The 19,872-nt window shown below is 41.9% G+C and overlaps 1 protein-coding gene across 8 annotated transcripts; it reads left to right on the top strand.

Moving 5' to 3' along the window:
• Positions 1-2,242: 2,242 nt before the first annotated feature.
• On the top strand, positions 2,243-19,694 carry lhx9 (LIM homeobox 9). 8 transcript variants are annotated; one of them, XM_087990841.1, is made up of 6 exons: positions 2,243-2,417; positions 10,415-10,617; positions 11,300-11,502; positions 12,551-12,906; positions 15,440-15,642; positions 16,815-18,944. In XM_087990841.1, exons 2-6 carry the CDS (start codon positions 10,444-10,446, stop codon positions 17,076-17,078), a joined length of 1,200 nt encoding a protein of 399 aa, XP_087846967.1. In that variant the 5' UTR covers positions 2,243-2,417; positions 10,415-10,443; the 3' UTR covers positions 17,079-18,944. The 8 variants fall into 8 exon arrangements, with proteins under 8 accessions (XP_087846967.1, XP_087846965.1, XP_043555721.1 ...); XM_087990839.1 differs by having other exon boundaries at positions 10,412-10,617; XM_043699786.2 differs by having other exon boundaries at positions 2,243-2,423.
• The last annotated feature ends 178 nt before the right edge of the window (positions 19,695-19,872 follow it).

Raw genomic sequence — 19,872 nt, 5'->3', positions numbered from 1 at the left:
TGTATGTTTATTCTGTCTGTATATTGGATATGAGTACGAATAGACACAACTCCAAATGCCATAAAATTGACATTTTTTGTACATACAGATAGTAATTTTCCATCACGAAAATGTCACTCAGTCTTCGCTGTCGGATAACAGGCGTCGTTGAAACATCTGCTTTCGGGAAGGGGTTCGGTTACAAACTGATTGCTTTGAAGGGCAAACTCTTGTCATCCCTCATTTAATCCACTACCTTCAGGTTCTTACCTAGGAGTTGAAACATGACAGGTTAATGGCACTGCCTGAAAATAAATCAAACGCTATCTGACCGCAACACTGGGCTAAAACACAACTTGCACGTGGATGTTTTTGAACGCACAGAAGTGGCGGCGAAGTCTTTGAAAGTATTCGCTAAGAACCGAATTTCAGGCCGCACTCATCGTTCTCGCACTTTTGCAAAATAGCTGCCACCAGGTTCTTTTAACGACTCTGCCTGTGTTTCCTCATTCCCGCGATCCCCTGAACTGTGCAGTTACGTTGTTCAGCCAGCAGTGTGAGAACTTTGCAGTTGTCACCGTTTCCATAGCACAAACAGAATCCCCTGTGGCAGAGAGCTATCGTATTATTTAAAGACAACAGCAGCGAGTTGGCCAAGCGGGAGGAAGGGTCAGAAATCGAACGATTAATTGGATCGGAGATTTTCCTATTGGTAAAATAATGACAAGGTGCTTTCAAAATAAAGATACTGTAGCAGGGTATCATTGTGGTCAAAGCGCGCCTATAATAATATTTCAACGGAATTGCATGTTATTCGAGGAAAATACACTGGTACTAGTGCGAGATAATAAGACCTTTATTTAGGTATTTAAAAAAAAACTGGCTGATATTTCAGAGAAGCTACAAAAAAACCTCTGCATTTTCAGTACCAAGGGCGGCAGATAGGTTGTGGAAGTTCAAAAAGAGGTCCACGTTGTACACTTTGATCCATTACCATCTCAGCAATTACCTCGTGAACCGTTTGACAATAGGATTATATTTTAGCGAGAAAAGACTTTGCTCCAGCGCAGTGGCAGAGTATTTCAAGGCGGATAATGTCTGCAATGTGGCAAATTTTAGAAAACGCTTGGCGTCGAGCTGCAAGATCAGCTACAGCACAGACGGGGATGGGCAGAACGATTTCGAGGGGCCGAACGGGCAGCTCCTATGTTCTCGGCTGCGATGCACTGGGGCCCCTGATAATGCCGCGTCGTTTTCTGATAGTTTGGTGGAGGGATTGCTTTGAGCCTCAGCGGCAGCATTGCTGTTTCGGAAGCTCGGCCACTGATCGGGGTGAAACAAGAGGGCGCCGTGTCACGTGAATTCACCTACACAAGGCAGCATTCAAGTTTGTAGTTCATGACTAAAGGTATCATTTTAATGCTCCAGAAATCCCATATGCCAAAAGGTTTGCTTTTGTAGGATGGAAATACAGATTTTGTGAAGAGGAAATCTGTGTTTGTCACTCTAACATACAACACTGATACTTGGACATTATACCAACAAGAAAAGTATCCTGTTGAAATTTTGTTGGCTGTCTCGTCTGAACTTGTGATTTTGCAACCAGTCTCGTACAGCGATCGCCAACGACACTCAGGTGATTAGTAATCGCCCATCTCGCAAATAGAGAAAATAACACCCCTCCCCACCCCGAAACAAGCGAAAGGGATTTTCTCCTCCAAGTGCCCAGAGCAAATTGAACGAGAACAATGAAGAAAAACTTCATTATCAACACTTCTGCACATATTGTTAATCAGAATACGTCTGAGTATCGTGATTTATTCATGCAAATACAATGTATGCCTTTTAACATCTATGTCGATATATCAGGATTAGATCCAGCACCAGTATTACTTGTTTATAATGAAGTATTAAATCTTCCCCATTATTGAGAAACTGGAAAAGATGTAATCTCGACTCTAATTGGATTGTAAAATGCTGTGATAATGGATTGACCATATTAGAATATGCTTTTTACCTTTTGTATTAGAAAGCCAGTTAGAGACACAAAAATAAATGTAATATCAGAAGGCTGATTTTTTTAAATATAAAGCGCACACGCGCATTTTGGAAGTGAATTGTTTCCTGGTGGCTGTGTTTTCTTTGTATATGAATGTGGTACAGGTCAATAAATAATGAAAAGGCTGGTGGTGGTGCTGGAGGCGGGTCAGGGATCGCACCTTTCACGTCAGTTATATATTGAGCCCGGCGTTAAGACTGCGGGCAGAATGCGGGAACGTCCTTAACAAGTAGCTCTTTTATTGTAATTAACAGGAGCAACTCGCTCGCAAGCTCAACCCGGAGCCAGTGACAGGATAATTCTCATCGACTGCATCCCAGGGATAGCTCTCCCCCACCCCAGCAACGTCCATTTTCATGTTGGATCTGAGCCGATAAAGGTAAAGGTAAGTTGGACTTGTGAGCTCTTGCCGATTTGTGGCTCGGTGTGTGTGTGTGTGTGTGTGTGAGAGAGAGAGAGAAATGGAATTGTGTCAGGCTGACTGTGAGCATACTTGGTGCTTTCTTAACAAAGGGCATTAATATTTACCCATCCGAATCGCCTAGCAACGCGATTCAGATTCACGCGAGCTGGAGAGGCAGGAATCTGTCGGGATCTTGATGAATAGCAGGTACTGTTAAGAACACCTAGTTGGTTCACCTGTTTCTAAACCATTGTTAACAACCTAAAGCTGTCTCTGTTCTGTGGTATTCGTATGTATTAGAGACTGGGTTCCTTTTACAAATAAAAGAAGATTCGCTTCTCATGGTCAATACGCCATGGAATAACGTCGCCTTCAATGAAACAAGCGGAAAAGCTTACAAGATTTTGTTTATAGTGGTGATGGGCAAAATCAAAACTCAAGTCTTCTCACATCAGCTCAGTCCGATCTCATTTTAACTCGTTCGTCTATCGCCCCACTGTACAATATTGCTGAGGAACGCCCCGAAATTTGAATCAAATATTCACCGATTTGGGATTTTTCTTAATTAAAAAAAACCTTGTATTATTTGGAAACATAAATATTGCTAACGCGATGAATACTTTTCGAGTAAAAACCAGTATTTTGCAACCCAATTAGATCCATCTTCAGTGGGAGAAGGAAATATGTCATGGTTTGCAGACAGGGCAAGAAGAATTATGATAAATATTAAATATTGTTGTGAAATAGACAGTATGGACGCTTACATATCCATTTTCTTTAAAGAAAAGAAAACACTTATTTCATGGAACAGATTTCGGAATGCTTCTGCTCTGATGGTTTAATTAATTACACTATTCGCTAGTGTAGTAACTTGAAAGGCAGTGTTAAGTTGTAGGATTTACGTGAGATGATAACAGCGCCAAACTAAACATTCCGTATGATCAGTGCAGTATAGTGTTGTTTTGGTGGAGTGTGTGGGTGGAGGGGGGAGGGAGTGGTGTGCACTGTGGTAGCCCCGAGAATTCTTTAATATTCCGAGGGGCACAAGATGCAACTCCACGTTATGAAACAAAAATAAAATTGGAAGTCCAAAGCAGAGTTATCAGAACGCCCACTTTCACAAACTGTATGAAATCGTGGCAACGTCAAGGCCTGCGATAGTTCTGTTGATTATTCTATGAAATATCTGGTGTATTCCAGGCCCCATACTTCAGAATGGCACCGCATTTAGTCTTTGTGTATATGTGCGCGTGTGTAGGGAGAGAGATAGTTCTTCCATTCCTGGCCTTGATTCTTTCTCGGGTGTTTTGCACCCGAGACATTCATCAGAAATTCAGATGAAGATCCAAAATCTAGCGCTCTCGGTCCGACCCCTCAGTCGAGCTGTACGCCTGTACTTCGGCTCTTATTTGAAAAGTTGATCCCATTTTTGTTAGTTTCACGGACGACCAAAGCAATTCCAGCTTGTTTGTTTGCTATAAATCCTTTGAGCCTTTACTATGTTGTAATTTGCTGAAACCGTTGTTTGCCGGGACTCACCTGTTACTTAATGAGCTTTCACTTCACACTCTGTACAAAGGAACTTGGTGCAGTCAGATTTCCACTAACCATCGGTGTCAACATTTCTGAAATGTTCTTCTCCTATCGACACTCTAAATTTACTTTGCGTTTTATTCAGGTTAATATTGCAATCGAAACCCATTTTACTGTAACTGCGATATACTTACATTGTCAATTGATTCTATGTAAACCTGTCATAGGTACCGTACTTCCCAAATCGACCATTAATCACTCTTACTCTTCAATGTGAAGGTTACCGGCGGTTGACGATATTAACATCAGACCGTTACACTGACTAGATTGTCGGTCGCTGCAGAAAACATGATAACTATATACTAACAGTCGTTCGTTCTGAAATAGTCTGAGATCAAGAATGTGAACTCTCGAACATAAATCCCACTTAAATTATAAATACAACCACAAACGCATGTATTCAATAATTTAGTCAAGAAAATCTAATTAGGTATTCAAAGAGGCTCACTTATAATGTTAGGTTCACACTTTTAAAATTGTAGTTCGTACGCGATTTATAATGGGAATAATTTACCCTTGATTTGGACCAATTGTGATTAAGAAATATTCGTATTCTAGCATGCAAATTGCAATATCTGTAGACGTAACAGCAGGTATAACACTTCACAAGATCGATGTGCAGCTATACTGATACTTTATTGGCATATTGCATTGCAGCGCCCTTCCTGAAATCTCTTGGCTTACACACTTTCCCCTATAGAATATTCATTTGGCCGAAGTAAGGTTAGAGATACATTGAATACAATTCGGTTTCTGCTGATGTCGGACGGAATATCCATCCAAGAAGGATCGAGAGAAACAAACAGATTGGACAAAGGATGGCAAATGTGTTCTCAATACCCTTACCAAAATGTTAAATAAATACCACAACCGTCTTTAAAATAAATAATTTATAAGATATCTACAATGAACCATCGCTTTCAAAGGGGACCGCACAGATAAATAGAACACACGCATTCGACGTTGTTCTACCTTTTTTTTAGTAACGCATTTTAACTGCATCAAGTGCTGTAGTAACAGGAAATGGTGCTATTCACGCTCTTATAAACAGTATCTCATGACTGAGTGGGTTTTTCTGTAATGTAGCTGGCTGCTTTCCGCCTCAGCTATAATATAAAACAATGCCCGAAAGCTGTTGATTAAGAATTCGAGCACCAAATATTATCAGCCCACGTGTTGTAACAACGTGCTGCCATTGACGCCAGTGAACTTAATTTGTGTAAGTGTGTTGTACAAATAAGAATGTAGAGGGGTAAACTGTAAATGAAATGGACGGTATCAATAAATGGATTCGCAATGAATCGCATTTTAAAAAGTTATAATTTTAGTATTGCTGGATATCAGGATTGCAAAACAAAATCTGCACTCCTTGTCAACAGCTCATCACCCCGTGCACCTTACAGCGCCTGATGGAGCGAACCAAGAGCTAACATAATTAATTAAATGAATACAGATGTCGGGGTTTAGCCACTTTTGAGTTATGTTATTGTAGCCGGCCAATTACTGGTAATAGTGCCATTGAGCAGAGCTGGATATGTAAATTTAACACCGTTTTCCCCCCTCAAATGGAAAAAATAGCTCCTCAGCTCTCATGCACCTGCAGGTTTGCATAGAACCAGGAAAGTGCATTATCGAACAAATGGAAAGAAAGTCCTCCAACTTCAGAGCATGTTAATTGAATACATTCAATCAAGCTTGGGTTATGTCTGAGCTTTTATCTGCCAGGTCGGGATGCACAGAGAGAAGACTTCGGCATCAATTCATTATGCCGTAGCACTGCATTTAGAAAGCGTTTACAGCTGTGTTGCAGGACAACTTATAGCTACGGCCAGGAACCTGAAAGCAAAACATAGCGACTCTGGGGTAGAAGAGTGGCACCCTGTTAAGCCAATTTGACACCACGAAAGCTGCCTGAACGTAAAAGATAACTCGCCTTCAGACACCTAGAAGATCCTGATATTTCATGTTTATTTGAATTTACATAAGGTCCTCATTAGATAGTCGTTAATTAGAGTTAAACACGCATTCATTAGTTGAATTTACGGGACTCCTATTGGTTGGGTTTATTATCTTAGAATAATATTTGCATAGGTGCACTTTGCTCCGTTCATGCAAGTAAAAGGAATGGAACCGAAATAAGATTAGAATCTGCCTCATTAAATAACCATTTGTGCCAAAGTTGTGCACGAACCGTTGAGATTTGATGAGTAATAAACTACCCCGTAGCTCAGAAAGCAAAATGCTTTGGTCACACTGACTTGCTCCTCAGCACTTCCAACTGTGTTGTATATCAAAGGGCTCTGAACTTGGGAGGGAGTACGGGCTCATTCGGTTGTAACCTCACTCTACAGCTTAATTCTGGAATAATGCTCATCCGCAATATATTAGGTGTGATACGATTGGATAACATTATATGCTATTAGATCGCATAACAATATGCTGGGGGCGAGAACGTGTTATGTAGTCAGAACGCCCTAACAATTTGTAGTGACCATTAGCAGATTTACAGATACGTTAGCCTTATCAGCAAACCTCGACTATAGCTCAAGACGCGATTTTCCTTTCTGCTTTGCGTGAATAATTTTATTTCTAAATGGGTCGCGTGGATATTAATAGCAATAAGGTATTTTTTTTAATTCCTTGCGCCCTGACTTCCGTGTAAACGGTGATCCGGTAGCAAAGACTGACTCTTGCTCGACAATTGCATTTTCCACAAATTTTCGTCATGAAAATAATTGTGGAGCACTGTTAGCATGTGACAGCAGGGCAGAAAAAACATCCGCAGGAGTAATGGGGATTTCCTTTCGAGTATTTCTGAGCACATGCATAGCTATCACTGCTCTATTTATAAGCCATTGATTTCTGTACAAAACGACTAATTACATTACTTACAGCAAATAACAGCCCTGCTGTACATACGATAGCGTGCCAGCAACAAACAAATCACTGCTTATTTCACTTGATTGACTTCATTTTCACATGAAATTGTGCCTTATGAGCTAAACTCTGGCAATCTGGCTAGTGCACATACCCGCTAAGCAGCAGACACTGCTAATTGAATCTGTTTAAAAATAAAAGCTTCTCCCATGTAGTAAATGTTCATCTTACAGCTGTAACGATGAGACAAAGGGGAAGCTTCAGTTAATTTGCAGGTACGATGCTGACTATGAGCTTGCATCTTGCTGGGAAATATAATCTCTATGGTTTGCACGCGATCTAACCGTTGTATGTGAGATCCCCAAGAGAATTGAGAAGAGAAACTCCACAGACAGGAACCCCCCATCTTGCCCGGGCTATAGGTGTGATCAAACACGCGACAGCTGGTACCGCCAAGACTGGGGCTAAAACAGCTAGTCAGAGGATTTGTTCTAAACCAATTAGTTTAAACTGTATATCAGGACAGGCATATGGGGTGTGAGGGAGAGGGAGAGAGGCAAAGATAGCAAAAGAGACAAAGAAGTACAGTCAGAAAGCCGCAAGAGACAGACTTGACAAAGGCGGTAAAGGCCAGATTGAGTCATTCGTATTAACGATAAATAAGAAGTGGCTTTTTACAAGCAGTAAACATTTGCGAATGGGCATACAGTGTGTGTTTAGTTATATACTGAGCCATTTTCAAATACAGTTAGCAATTCCTCAGAGCTCGATTAGGTCTTATCAACGAACAGAGAGAGCCTGTATATCACCAGAAGTCAGCCTATCCCCTTGCACAATACAGGAGTGTGTTACTCCTCTGTCATCTGCACCATAAAGCTCTCAAACCGCTGATGCCTTTTTTATATATATATAAAAAGTAATTGAATGCGCATTCAGAAAAAAATGCTTTAGATGTGGGAGACAGAGTTGCATACTCATTCAATCGAATTCTGGAATGGAATTGGTACATTTCAGATCATGCACCGTGACAGTTCACCAAACGCTTGAAATTGTTTGAAAGCGCGGAACAACGCCCACTGTTCGTATGGAAAACAAATGTTCGAGAAATGATCAATTTTGGAATCTATCCAGCAGACAGCACCAATAATGATGAGAAACAGCGCAGGTATAAGACCATTGCTGTGCACAGCACACTGCCGCGCGATCGCTTTAAACTCCAAATGTAGAGAGAGCAGTTGCTCTGGTGTCATTACAACTGTAAGGAGATACAGTCAACAAGGAAAAGGAGGTAGATTCAAATCAGATATCCGTGCGCTCTCACGTCATTGGTGTATCTCTCCATTGGAATCTGATACAGGGAAGCCTTGAAATCCATCCGTAGCTCCAGAATCACAACCAGATTGGAGCCTTTACCTATGCTGATCGCCACATGGGATGTGAACAGGTATTCTCTGTAACTCGGAAGGTGTGTGGAGGCTAAAGTAGATTGGAGATTCCTGACCCCCACCCCTCCCCCTCATCAAAATCGGTCAAAGATACCGGGTTAAATGCGGACTGGGAATGGTCAAATCTAGGCGTGTTGCATGGGTGTTAGGGCAGGGGCTTTCGGAGGCTAGCGGTTGGTCATTTTCGAGCCACATCTGTGGTCACGCCCTGGTCTGGAGGCGCCAAAGCTCCGGGCTTCAGGGACGGTGAAGATATTGCAGACTGGCGCCAGGTCTCCAGCACATCCTCACAGTCGAGGTGCCCGGATACCAGTCTTTTTGTGTGTGTGTGTGTGTGTGTGTTGGCCACCCAAATGCTGGCGGGGTGTCAGTCACCTTCCGAAACATGCAAAAGGTTGACCTTTACAGACGGCCATTGCATTCGGCAAGCCAGCATACCCCGAAACTGGGGAGGGGGAGGGAACGAATAAATGGAATGAACCCCACGCAAAATCCGAATCCAATCGGCATTTTGGAGTCAACGTCTCGCTCCTTGAAGAGCCTTTTCTGCACGCTTTCACTTCCAACCTGCCCATTGCATGGATACCTGGCTGTTGAGGATGGTTCACTTCATAATTCCGGGCAGCATTTGACTCACTGCCGCCAGAAAAAGAAAAGGATTTTCTTTTTTCTGAGCTAAACATCCCTATCATGTAATCCCATGGCTGCCCAGAAATGTGAGCTGTAGTCTCAAATCTTAGTAGTCGCAGAAGGGCCGCACTCTCCTTGACTGAGAGGATTGCAGTCCAATTTAATTCTCACTATCAAGAACTAAGGCTGCTGTTTCGACCATGTGATGACGCAGGGTCGTGAGCATTTTGAACGTAATTTTTTTTTGGTTTCCTCTCTTTCTGCCCCATTGCTGGAAGCAGAGGCTGGATTTTACAGGGACGCTGTCCCTGTGTGTGCGTGAGCACAGACAATGTACTGCTTTGAACTTCGGGACAATACTGACCTGAAAAAATGCGTCCCTCTGCTGATTTCCTTCCTGGACCCGAGTGACCTTTCAAATCGTGGCTGCTATCCTGGGACTTGGGGGGGGGGGGGGGGGGGAGAAATGGGCGGGGGGCGTGGAGACGGGGGGGGGGGGGAGGTGTGAACAGCAAGAAAGATTCTGCTTAATCAACCAAGCACTACTTCCCCCTTCCCTTCCACACTGCTATAAATCTATTCAAAATATCACATTTACCAGACTGTTCGGAAAATATGTTTTTAGGGATTTAACTGAGAACTTAACAAGACCTGCTGTGCTGTTTCACAAAGTAGCAGCGTCTATTTTGCGGGAGAGAGCGGATGATTGTTGGTATATCCATCTCGAACGCTAGTTTTAATAATCTGCTGACTTCATTTTCAGAGTGTTGCTTGCCTATGCTGGTTGGTTTTACTTCTACGCTTTGCACAAAACACAATTAATTTTCTCCCCTTAATTGAACATTGTCTGCTCTCACGGAGAATACCTGTTGCTCTGCAGAGAGAGAGATAAAGAAAACCTCATAGTTCCCGCTCTGCCCAATCGGAAAGTCGCAAGAACTCGCCACACTGGGAAATCAAACCCGCCTGGAGCTGTCATTGACTGTCCGTCAATAGCCAATGAAAAGCGTATGACAGGCCTTTGTAATGAAAAGGATTAAGTGGCAGTCTATCGAACTCCTCCTACCAAATTATCCAACTGTGCCCTGGCGAGAGGCTGCAACAAATAGGCGAAACGGTGTGCTCCCAGCCAGCAAGCTACAATCCGAGCAGCAAGGATCTGAGGAGTCAGGGGAATGCGGTTAAAATCGCCCTAACATCATTGTTTGCCCGTTATTCCTAACCAGTCTGCAGGGACTCCTTCTCTCACTGCCTGGTCCCCAGCAGCAGCCAGTAACGATCATCTCCCCCGGGCGCTAGAGAATTTGACGTGTTGTACATCCTCCCCCCCCCCCCCCCCCGCCCCCCTACCCCTCCACCACCATCAGAGATTAGCAGTTTATTTTTTTCTCTCTCTCTTTCTCTCTCTGTCTAATTGTCTTGTAGCAGTTTCTTCCATGGTTTAAGCTGGGGTCTGTATGGAAGTGCTAAGAGCCAGGGCCGAGGAAGACACGTGTACTTTCCGTCAATCAGCGATGCTTTTCCACGGAATCTCTGGGGGCGAGATCCAGGGAATCATGGAGGAAATGGAAAGGAGATCCAAGACGGATTCCCGGCTCGCCAAAGGAGTGCAGATGAACGGACGGGAAACGGTAAGAGGGAAAACAACAACATAAGAACATTTGAGACAAATGCACACAATTTAAGTTGCTTCCTTCGCCCCGTCGGAGTTGTTGAGAGATTGAGTTCAGCTTCTCCTAGTTAAACATTTCCTCGTTATATTGAATTTGCGACGGCTTTTGCAAACAAAAAATCCTCCACACCGAATAAAAGAGATTTGGATTTGATCGGCAATGCGATTCGGTGTGTCTGTTCAGACAGACTAAATTAATGTGACATAAACCCCATTTTAAAACTGCCTTGTGAGTTTGTGTAGGTCCGGTCTTTCTGCTCTGTCCCACTGCCAGCTAAGACCGGTGTATGTCCCCAATTACAGCGCGATTATTTGCGAACTTTTAGCAGAAGGAACTATCACGTGCGCGTTAAAATTTATTTCAATAATTGCCAAATGTTTACTCCTTAACTGTTTTTGCTTCCATGAGAGGCTGAGCTGTCGCAGGAGAGGGCTGGGAGGGGGAGAAACTGCTCATCAGCCACAGCAAATAATACATGGAAAACATTTACCTGCAAAACACTTAAAAGTATTTTTGTGCAAATCACATGTGCCTGCTTTCGTTTACTTGTTCGCTCTTGTGCAGTCTGTGTCTATGCATTTGACCATGACGTTTTACCTTGCCATTTTTTTTTAAAAAACACAAATATTTTTGTTTGCAGAACATGCCTTCCATTAACTCGGACAAACCCGCTCTGTGCGCAGGCTGCGGCGGTAAAATCGCAGATAGGTACTACCTGCTTGCTGTAGACAAACAGTGGCACCTAAGGTGTCTCAAGTGCTGTGAATGTAAACTCGCCCTGGAGTCCGAATTAACCTGTTTCGCCAAGGATGGCAGCATTTACTGTAAAGAGGACTATTACAGGTAATCAGCCAGTGCACGCTTGCGTCTGGGTCTTCAAACAGAACCATGCGACTTGTCCTGGGATCGTGTGCGCACGTAAATATTGTTAACCCATGAGGAAAAGTAGGACTCACCTCTGTGTCGGTTTTTTTTTGTGTGTGTGTTTGGCTGCTGTGTCTAGCAGTCCAGACCATAGCCCTTTTCCAACGCGCGGTTCCCTTTTAAACGCGGATAATTACAGCATCTCAGGTTAGGCCCGTACAATCATCGCCCAGCACCGAAACAGGAGACCATGGCGGGGAGACTGGCATTTCGTCTCTTATTTCCCTTTGCTGTTGTACATCTTGCTCCACGCCTGCTCACAGCCCAAGGACAGGGAATGCAGCAATCTCAGCTGCAACTCTAGTCCTTCTCTCCGTCATTTAAGGACAGCACTCCCCTTGTGTTTTGAGGGTGAGCGTTTGACGAGCCAGAACCTGGGCCTCAAGAGTCAAGAAATATGCAGCAGCATTGGAAGTGTTTAATTTTGTGACGAGGAAATTATGTTGAGGCCATTTTATTTTCGTTTTGTTTTGGCCGAAAAAATGTGATCATCAATCATTTGCAAATCGCTGGAGATCAGCCAGTATCGGTCTCACGTCTGTGTCCGAAAGGATACAGTAATTAGGTCGGGGATGGATAGTCGTAAGCTTTCGGACGGGGGAATAAATATGGCCCATACAATGATGACCGGGTCGAAAACTGCTAGTTGTAAAAATGCCACTGAGTTGAAAATGGGGCAATTTATTATTGACTTCCCCCATGCCACCCTATCCCTTCAGATTGGATTCATTTCGCCCACATACCGATAGAATTTAGGAAAATCAGGCGCTCTTCAATAAACACAGATCTTGGTCAAATGTCAGGGAATAAGGAGTTGTAACTCATGGTTAAATATTAATAGATCGATGATATTGATATGGTTTCTTTGGCCGACACTAATGTTGCTCGTCTTGCAATATAATGTATATATGTCTCCTAGCTCTAAGCGTTGTGTCCTTTGCTCTCTTCTGTTTTCTGTTCTGGGAAGGAGGTTTTCTGTCCAACGCTGTTCGCGTTGCCACCTCGGAATATCCGCCTCTGAAATGGTCATGCGAGCCAGGGACTCAGTTTATCACTTGAGCTGTTTCACGTGTACGACTTGCAACAAAACATTAACCACAGGCGACCACTTTGGCATGAAAGATAACTTGGTGTACTGCAGAGTTCACTTCGAATCCCTGATGCAGGGAGACTATCACACGCAACTGAACTACACCGAGCTAGCTGCAAAGAGTGGGGGTCTCAGCTTGCCCTACTTCAATGGGACAGGCACCGTTCAGAAGGGACGCCCCAGGAAGAGAAAAAGTCCTGCCCTCGGTGTCGATATCTCAACTTACAATCCAGGTGGGGAAAATAATATTCGTCGGGCAAACGACAGATGTATATCAATGTATATCAATGTGGGCGGCACGGTGGTTAGCACTGCTGCCTCACAGCGCCAGAGACCCGCGTTCAATTCCCGCCTCAGGCGACTGACTGTGTGGAGTTTGCACATTCTCCCCGTGTCTGCGTGGGTTTGCTCCGGTTTCCTCCCACAGTCCAAAAATGTGTGCAGGTTAGGTGAATTGGCCATGCTAAATTGCCCGTAGTGTTAGGTGGAGGGGAATGGGTCTGGGTGGGTTGCGCTTCGGTGGGGCGGTGTGGACTTGTTGGGCCGAAGGGCCTGTTTCCACACTGTAAATAATCTAAATGTAAAATTAATCGGCGTGACCAGACTTCCGCTACAAATCGAAACATAAATCACGCTTGAACATTTTTTTGTTGTTGCCGTAATGCACCAACGAATGGAAAGTTCACAAAAAGAGCTTCTAAAATTCAGATATCAGTAATGTTCCAGATGACTTTGCAAATCGACTGATGATTCAAGGCCCACTAACCTACTGCTAGAACGTAATAGAAATTGAAACTATTATTTAAGTTTGCTATAGACTCCTAGCACGGCCCAGCCAAAACAGCCTTTCCACGTTGAGTTCTTGTTATCCACAGGAGTTTTTGCTCGGCAGAGCCCTTAAGGTTTATAATTGGACTAAGCGTGCAGTCAGAGAACCTTTGGTGTGTTTGATGGCTGCAAAAGCGTTCTGTAGGTCTCGACTTTTTAAAAAAACCGAAAATAACCAAACATGATTTCATCCTTTTTTTTAGTAGATAAAAGAATAAATGCTTTGTGGACTTTCCACAAACTGGACCCAACTGCATACTGGTTCATTGTGCCCCTTTGTAGCTGTTCCTTAATTGTGGGGTTTCCTCAAAGCAAATTGGCGCTCACTCGAGATTCTGATGTTCAATTGAATGGAAGAAGAATCACGTAATCTGGAGGTTAATTGTTTTCTGTTAATTAGACGTGACACAGGAATCCCTGGTTTCCAGTCCCGCATAAATCACCCTTACCCGCCGTAAATCCATCTTGAACTAACAACTGTACAAACTCACTGGTGTGTCCAAATCCTTTGCTGCATTCACTTGAGCAACAACCAGAATTAATACGCCAAACTTTAAACGTGTTCCTGCATTGACTGCTCGAAGCAAATTTAACAATAAGGACAAAATACCTGTTTCACTCTGCGGGAGAGTTATATTATTAACATATAACCGCTTTGTTGGTGACCATTGTTGATGTTAAAGGTAAAACCCAATGTGTTAAAGCGGTCAGATGTTATAAAGTAATCCATATTAACTCATGTGGTGGGAAGTGGAATGTTTTTAAATTGACCGACTGTCTCTATCCAGTGGCTGGAACAGAGGACGGGCCTAGACTCATAACATTTAATGAGATCCATATAAGATATTGAATCGCCCTGAATAACTTGTAAAATAATCCCGAGACATTCTACTTGCAGTTTTGACAGGGTTTAAACACAATAGTGCACAAAGACCATCTCCTACCCAACCAAAAATATAAGTCAGTTTGGATACCGAGCAATTTTAGTGAAAAGAAAGAAAACGAACATAGGACTTAGTATTTCTCCAGGCAGGAAGTCCATCCAGTAAAGATCATATTTCAGAAAGTGCCAATTGAAGTCTGCAGATTACTCTTCAGTTAAAATGAATGGGCGAATAGCTGTCAGCTGCAATGTGTTAATTTCGCTGTAAAATTACATAAACAGTACCTGCTACAAATTTTCTGCATAAAAAAGTCACGAGGCGTTCAATAACTTTGCAAAATTGTTCTAAAATGTTACAAAGTCAGATGTTGTGTGTACTTTCAATCACGAGTGGTATGCATTTAAAACAAAAATAGTTTTGCTTTATTTTTTTCGAGCGAAATGGGCAAAGCGATTACCTTCCTAAAATAAATATGTTTGCATTTATTATTAAAATTTCTGAATGATTGTCTCGGTTGAAAAATGTGTCGTCCGCGATAATGATCATTGACAGGATATTCCCTGTGAGGATTCGTTTATCATAATAATTCCGGGTGGCGTTTGCAAAAATGTGCCGCTTTAAGTTAAAATTAAAAACTGCACAAGAACAAAAAAAACTCACCGAAATCGATTCGTCCCATGGGCTCCGCATCAAATATATCACTGAACCCAAAGCACAAGGGCAATGCTTTTAGTTTTCAAACTATTTGTAACGTAATATTTCAGGACGGCTTTCGAAACGTTTGAGTGGAAATTCCTGGGAGCTGGTAATCATTTCTAAGGGAATAGTTGGAGGCGACTTGAGTATGGAATGTCAAATATTGTGCAGTCCTCGTACAATTGCTATCGATAACAACTGGGAAGTGTTGACACATGCATTCCCGGGCTTGGAGTGGAGCGCCCTCTAGTGAAGAGGCGTAAGTGGTAGAGGGTGGGGGGAGAGGCAAAGAGGCTCATCCTGTTACCCGGTGTGAGAGATCATTAGTAAACAGTATGGTTGTGTTTGTTAACGCCAGGCTGCAATGAAAACGACGCGGACCACTTGGACAGGGAACAACAGTCCTACCCTCCAACCCAGAAAACCAAGCGTATGCGCACATCCTTCAAACATCACCAGCTTCGCACCATGAAGTCCTACTTCGCCATAAACCATAACCCAGATGCGAAAGATTTAAAACAGCTTGCTCAGAAAACTGGGCTCACCAAAAGAGTTTTGCAGGTAAGAGGCATTCATTTTGATCTAACGAAATGTGCGATGTACTGTAAACCTCTGATCACCCTTTCATGCTCTGCGTTTAGAAATCGAAAAACTCACTTCAAAATACTGACACCGTGACTGGATACATTGCCAGGTAGATCTGGTCGTATTGATGATTATACTAATCAGCCAAATTATTAAAACAAAACACAAGAGCTGAAATAATTAAGGGGTGGTATGCCACGAGGGGTTACAGTGGAGAATTCCTGTCTATGTTTCATCCACTCCATAAATGCCAGGCTAGTGACATTACCATTTATGTGGCAGCTTGGTAACTTGCAAACTCATTGATTAATTCGCAATTGGACATATTTTGTACTTAACGACTGACAACAAAGATATGGCGCTTCAGAACTTCGCCATGAAACGCACAGCAATTCATCACGTGGCGTTGTTCTAAAATGACTTTTTTGAAAAAAAATAAAGGATTTGTTCACATTGATGCACAAAAATACCAATTTTAATCAGCTCATTCCACAAATTACATCTCAACAGTGAGTGCCGGTGTCCAACAGTACATCCAGTGCATTCTGAAACGTCCACGCTGGGGAACAGGCGCTGAAATTATTTTGACCATGATTGGAAAACTCTGTCGAGTTGCAGCCGCTGAGCACAGGATGCTGTCGACGGCCGCCTGCCCTGTCCAAATCGACTGGCTGGCTGGTCTCATTTCAAATGGGGGCGAACAGCCGAGGGAAACAGGTGTGAGCAAACCTCCAAAACTTTCACCACCCTGGCGCTCGCCATGAATACCAGGGCTTTTCTTTTTGTAGTGGATGCAACATACGACATGATCTCATCTTAAGCTTTCATAATTTTCGCTGATAGCCCGTTAAATGGGCCGTTTAAATTGTGTGCGATGTGTTGAGCTTGTTCCTTGTACTGTGCAGGGAAGTCAACGGTATTAAATGTAACCAATTTCTGCTTGCATTGTCACAATCTCAGCCTCCCCAGTCCATTTAATGCTAGTCTATTTAATTCTGCATAGTAGTAGCTGTTTAAATAATTGATCTTTATATATATCTTATTTATCTCTATTATATATCTGTAGCGATAAGTTGTGGTTTGTGAATAGATAAAGAAAACAAAGGATCAAATAATCGGTAAAAAGATTACATGGGATTGGTTTGCAGGTTTGGTTTCAAAACGCAAGAGCCAAATTCAGAAGGAACCTTTTGCGACAGGAGAATGGGGGTGTTGATAAACCTGATGGCACAGCACTTCCCGCCCCGCCCCCAGCCGACAGGTCCGGCGCCGCTCTAAGTCCAAGCAGCACTTCGACCACTTTAACAGACTTGACCAATCCCACTCTGTCAGTAGTGACGCCTGTGACCTCTAACCTGGACGTGCACGAATCCGGGAGTCCGTCACAAACTACCTTAACGAACCTTTTCTAACATTTTTTAGCAGATTCCTTCAAAACAAAACAAAAAAAATCCCTGGGAAGTATTAAAAAAAGACAAAAATAAAACAGATCCTGTTGTGTGTAGGATGATTTTGTTAAATAACTGATATGAATATATATTTTTTGTTTATTGACGAATTCTAGTTTACAGCAGTAGAAAAAGAGCAGTTTACAAAATAAATGTCAATGGACTGTGCAGTGGTGACTGCGCATGCTCGAATATAATTCCAGTTTCCAGTGATATTTTTCCTTAAAAGCTTCCAGATTAAAAATTTAAAGCTCAGTTTAATCTTACACTACTTCAGTTCTCCTCGACACTGGTCATGTAAACATTTTTTTTACTTCTGCTAAACGTGCCCACCATATTCTGACTGTCTCTACAACTGCAGGGTTGTCTTAGGGAGAGTGAGAGACTCAAAACAAATTTAAGTTTCGCTAGAGAGCTAATTCCATGCGCACTCACCAGTGAACATCTCTTCAGGCTCCTCGCTATTGTCATATGTACTGGTACCGACAATACTCAATAAAACTCGCCTATATTTTACACTACCGTTCTTTGGCAGAACGAACCATGGTGTACTGGAACTACTTTTCTCCAATGAGATCTATCACAGCTTTTATCATGTGCCTTATATTTCTGAAGAAAGTCTGTGACGTGATGTAGATTCGTGTTCCCTTGTTTGGAAAAAAAAACAAATGCCCTTCTGACACCTCACAAGTTTTGTATTGTTACCTCCTTTTCTGATAACTTTTTAATGGGAAAGCTGTTTTTTTTTCTTTAAAAAAAAACACAAAACGACGTTCGGACTTGTCCTCGAAAGCAACCATGGACACGGTCTCTCACTAGAGTAGTTGGTATTCCCGATGTTACGAGGTCCTTCTATTTGATCTTTGTGTTTATGATTAGTACAGTAAGTGGTTTGATGAGATTGTTGATGTTACTTTGTTTTTTTAAAAAAATGAAACCATTGTACAGGCGCGTTCTCCCCTTTTAATATTTATGGACCAAACGTTTTGTGATATCTTATTAAAATTGTGTGATTAAAGCAGTTTGTTTGATCGTTTTCAGTTTAGCCTTCTTTCATTCGGCGCTTATATTGCGATATCAAATAAGCTCCTGGTGGTGTGTCTATGTGCATTATCAATTGACTAAAGACCAATGGGTATAAAACTCGTTTGAAACCAGAAAAATGCGGTAATAATACAAACAAATAGGTAGACGTAGCGACATAACACTTTTTTTTAGAATAAACTGAATAAAACAGTATCTAAACATTTTGTCAGTTCAAGCAAAAAGCACTAATGTTATGAAAAGTGCCTGAAACTAAAAAAAACACAACACATAAAAGCGAGAACAAGGGACTTTCAGGAGTTATAGATTGTATGTTTATACCAGCATTGCTTTTCAACGACCTCTATTTTTTCAATTGTCTGTTTGCAAATCTAGAATGCCCACTTAAAACAAATGAAAGCTATTTCAGGGACAACAAACACAGGAAAACAAATGTGTTTTAAAATGGCATACGAAATACGACTGTATATAATCAGGAAGAACATGTTCCACTAGGGTCAGGCTGAGCACGAGAAATACCTAAAAGGCTTAGAGTTTAAATACTCGCTCCAGTAGGATAGGGACGCCACAAGTTTTTATATTTTAATAATAATAAAGGGGGAATTTAAACCGCCTGAAACTCTATAAATTCAGGGAAGACTAAAGCCAAACAGTCGACATCCAAACAATGTAAATTTACCTTTCAAAATAGTTTTTCACGAAACGTTAGAAATATTTTCCTTGTTAAAAAAAACATAACAAAAAGACCCCGGAAGGCCAGATTGCTCTGTAGTTTAATGAACTGTTACTATGATTTCTTTCAGGGAGAACAAATCTTGGGGCATTACAGCCACACTTCCCGACGTTTGAAAATTCCCTAGGTATTTTAAGAAGGGGAAAGGTTGATCGGAATTCAACAGCAGTGAAGACAAAGACTATATTAACACACAATTAAATATCCTAAAACTTTACTCAGATACATAATTACAATAAGCCTCCAAAATGTAATTTGCTTGAATGTTTAAGCTAATGTAGGACGCAACGTGTTGTATTTCTTTTACGTTTAAGCTGTCAGTGGACATACATGTAGAGAAAACATAAAGTCTGCGCTGGACTGAATTTGAAAGAATTAGGATGTGGTTAGGACAGGCCAGTCTGATTTCCATCGCACTGCCAAGTTGACCAACTAAATTAACAGTTTCTCGGACATCAAACGCAAAGCTTTGTCTGTACTCTACAATTCTAAATGTATAATTAATTTGATATCCATTTGTAATGTGGAGACTTGGTTATGATGATTTAAGCCACTTTCCTACATAGGGATAATCGATGTAAGGTATTTGGAGACGAAATTCGCAAGTCCTTCAAGCCCACAGGCGACATTTTGGTGTTTCTGGTTGTAAAGCAAAATTGAGAAACATTGTGCATGCTATTATGATACTTCCTCTAAATTCTTTTCAATATCAAAGGGTCGGATGTAATATTGTCAGTACTGTTTTTTGGGTGATGTATACATTTTGATTGATTGATGTTAATTGTAATAAACAGCTTTCAGTATTGAACGAGTTCGCTTGCTTAATGCACCAAGTGATTTTTTTCTCTCGAAGTAAGATTATATATATATATAAACTTATATCCAAGGAAGCACACGGACTGAATTAGCATTTGTTTTGAATAAATTGCTACCTTCATGTACAAACGGTCGACTAATGTATTGGAATCACGACCTACACCG

The sequence above is a fragment of the Chiloscyllium plagiosum genome, unplaced genomic scaffold, assembly GCF_037043375.1.
Source record: "Chiloscyllium plagiosum isolate Xiang-an unplaced genomic scaffold, Cpla_swu_hap1 HiC_scaffold_9, whole genome shotgun sequence".
NCBI classification, from domain to species: domain Eukaryota; kingdom Metazoa; phylum Chordata; class Chondrichthyes; order Orectolobiformes; family Hemiscylliidae; genus Chiloscyllium; species Chiloscyllium plagiosum.
Note: the sequence above shows the minus strand (reverse complement) of the source record. Positions and strands in the feature narration are given on the sequence as shown.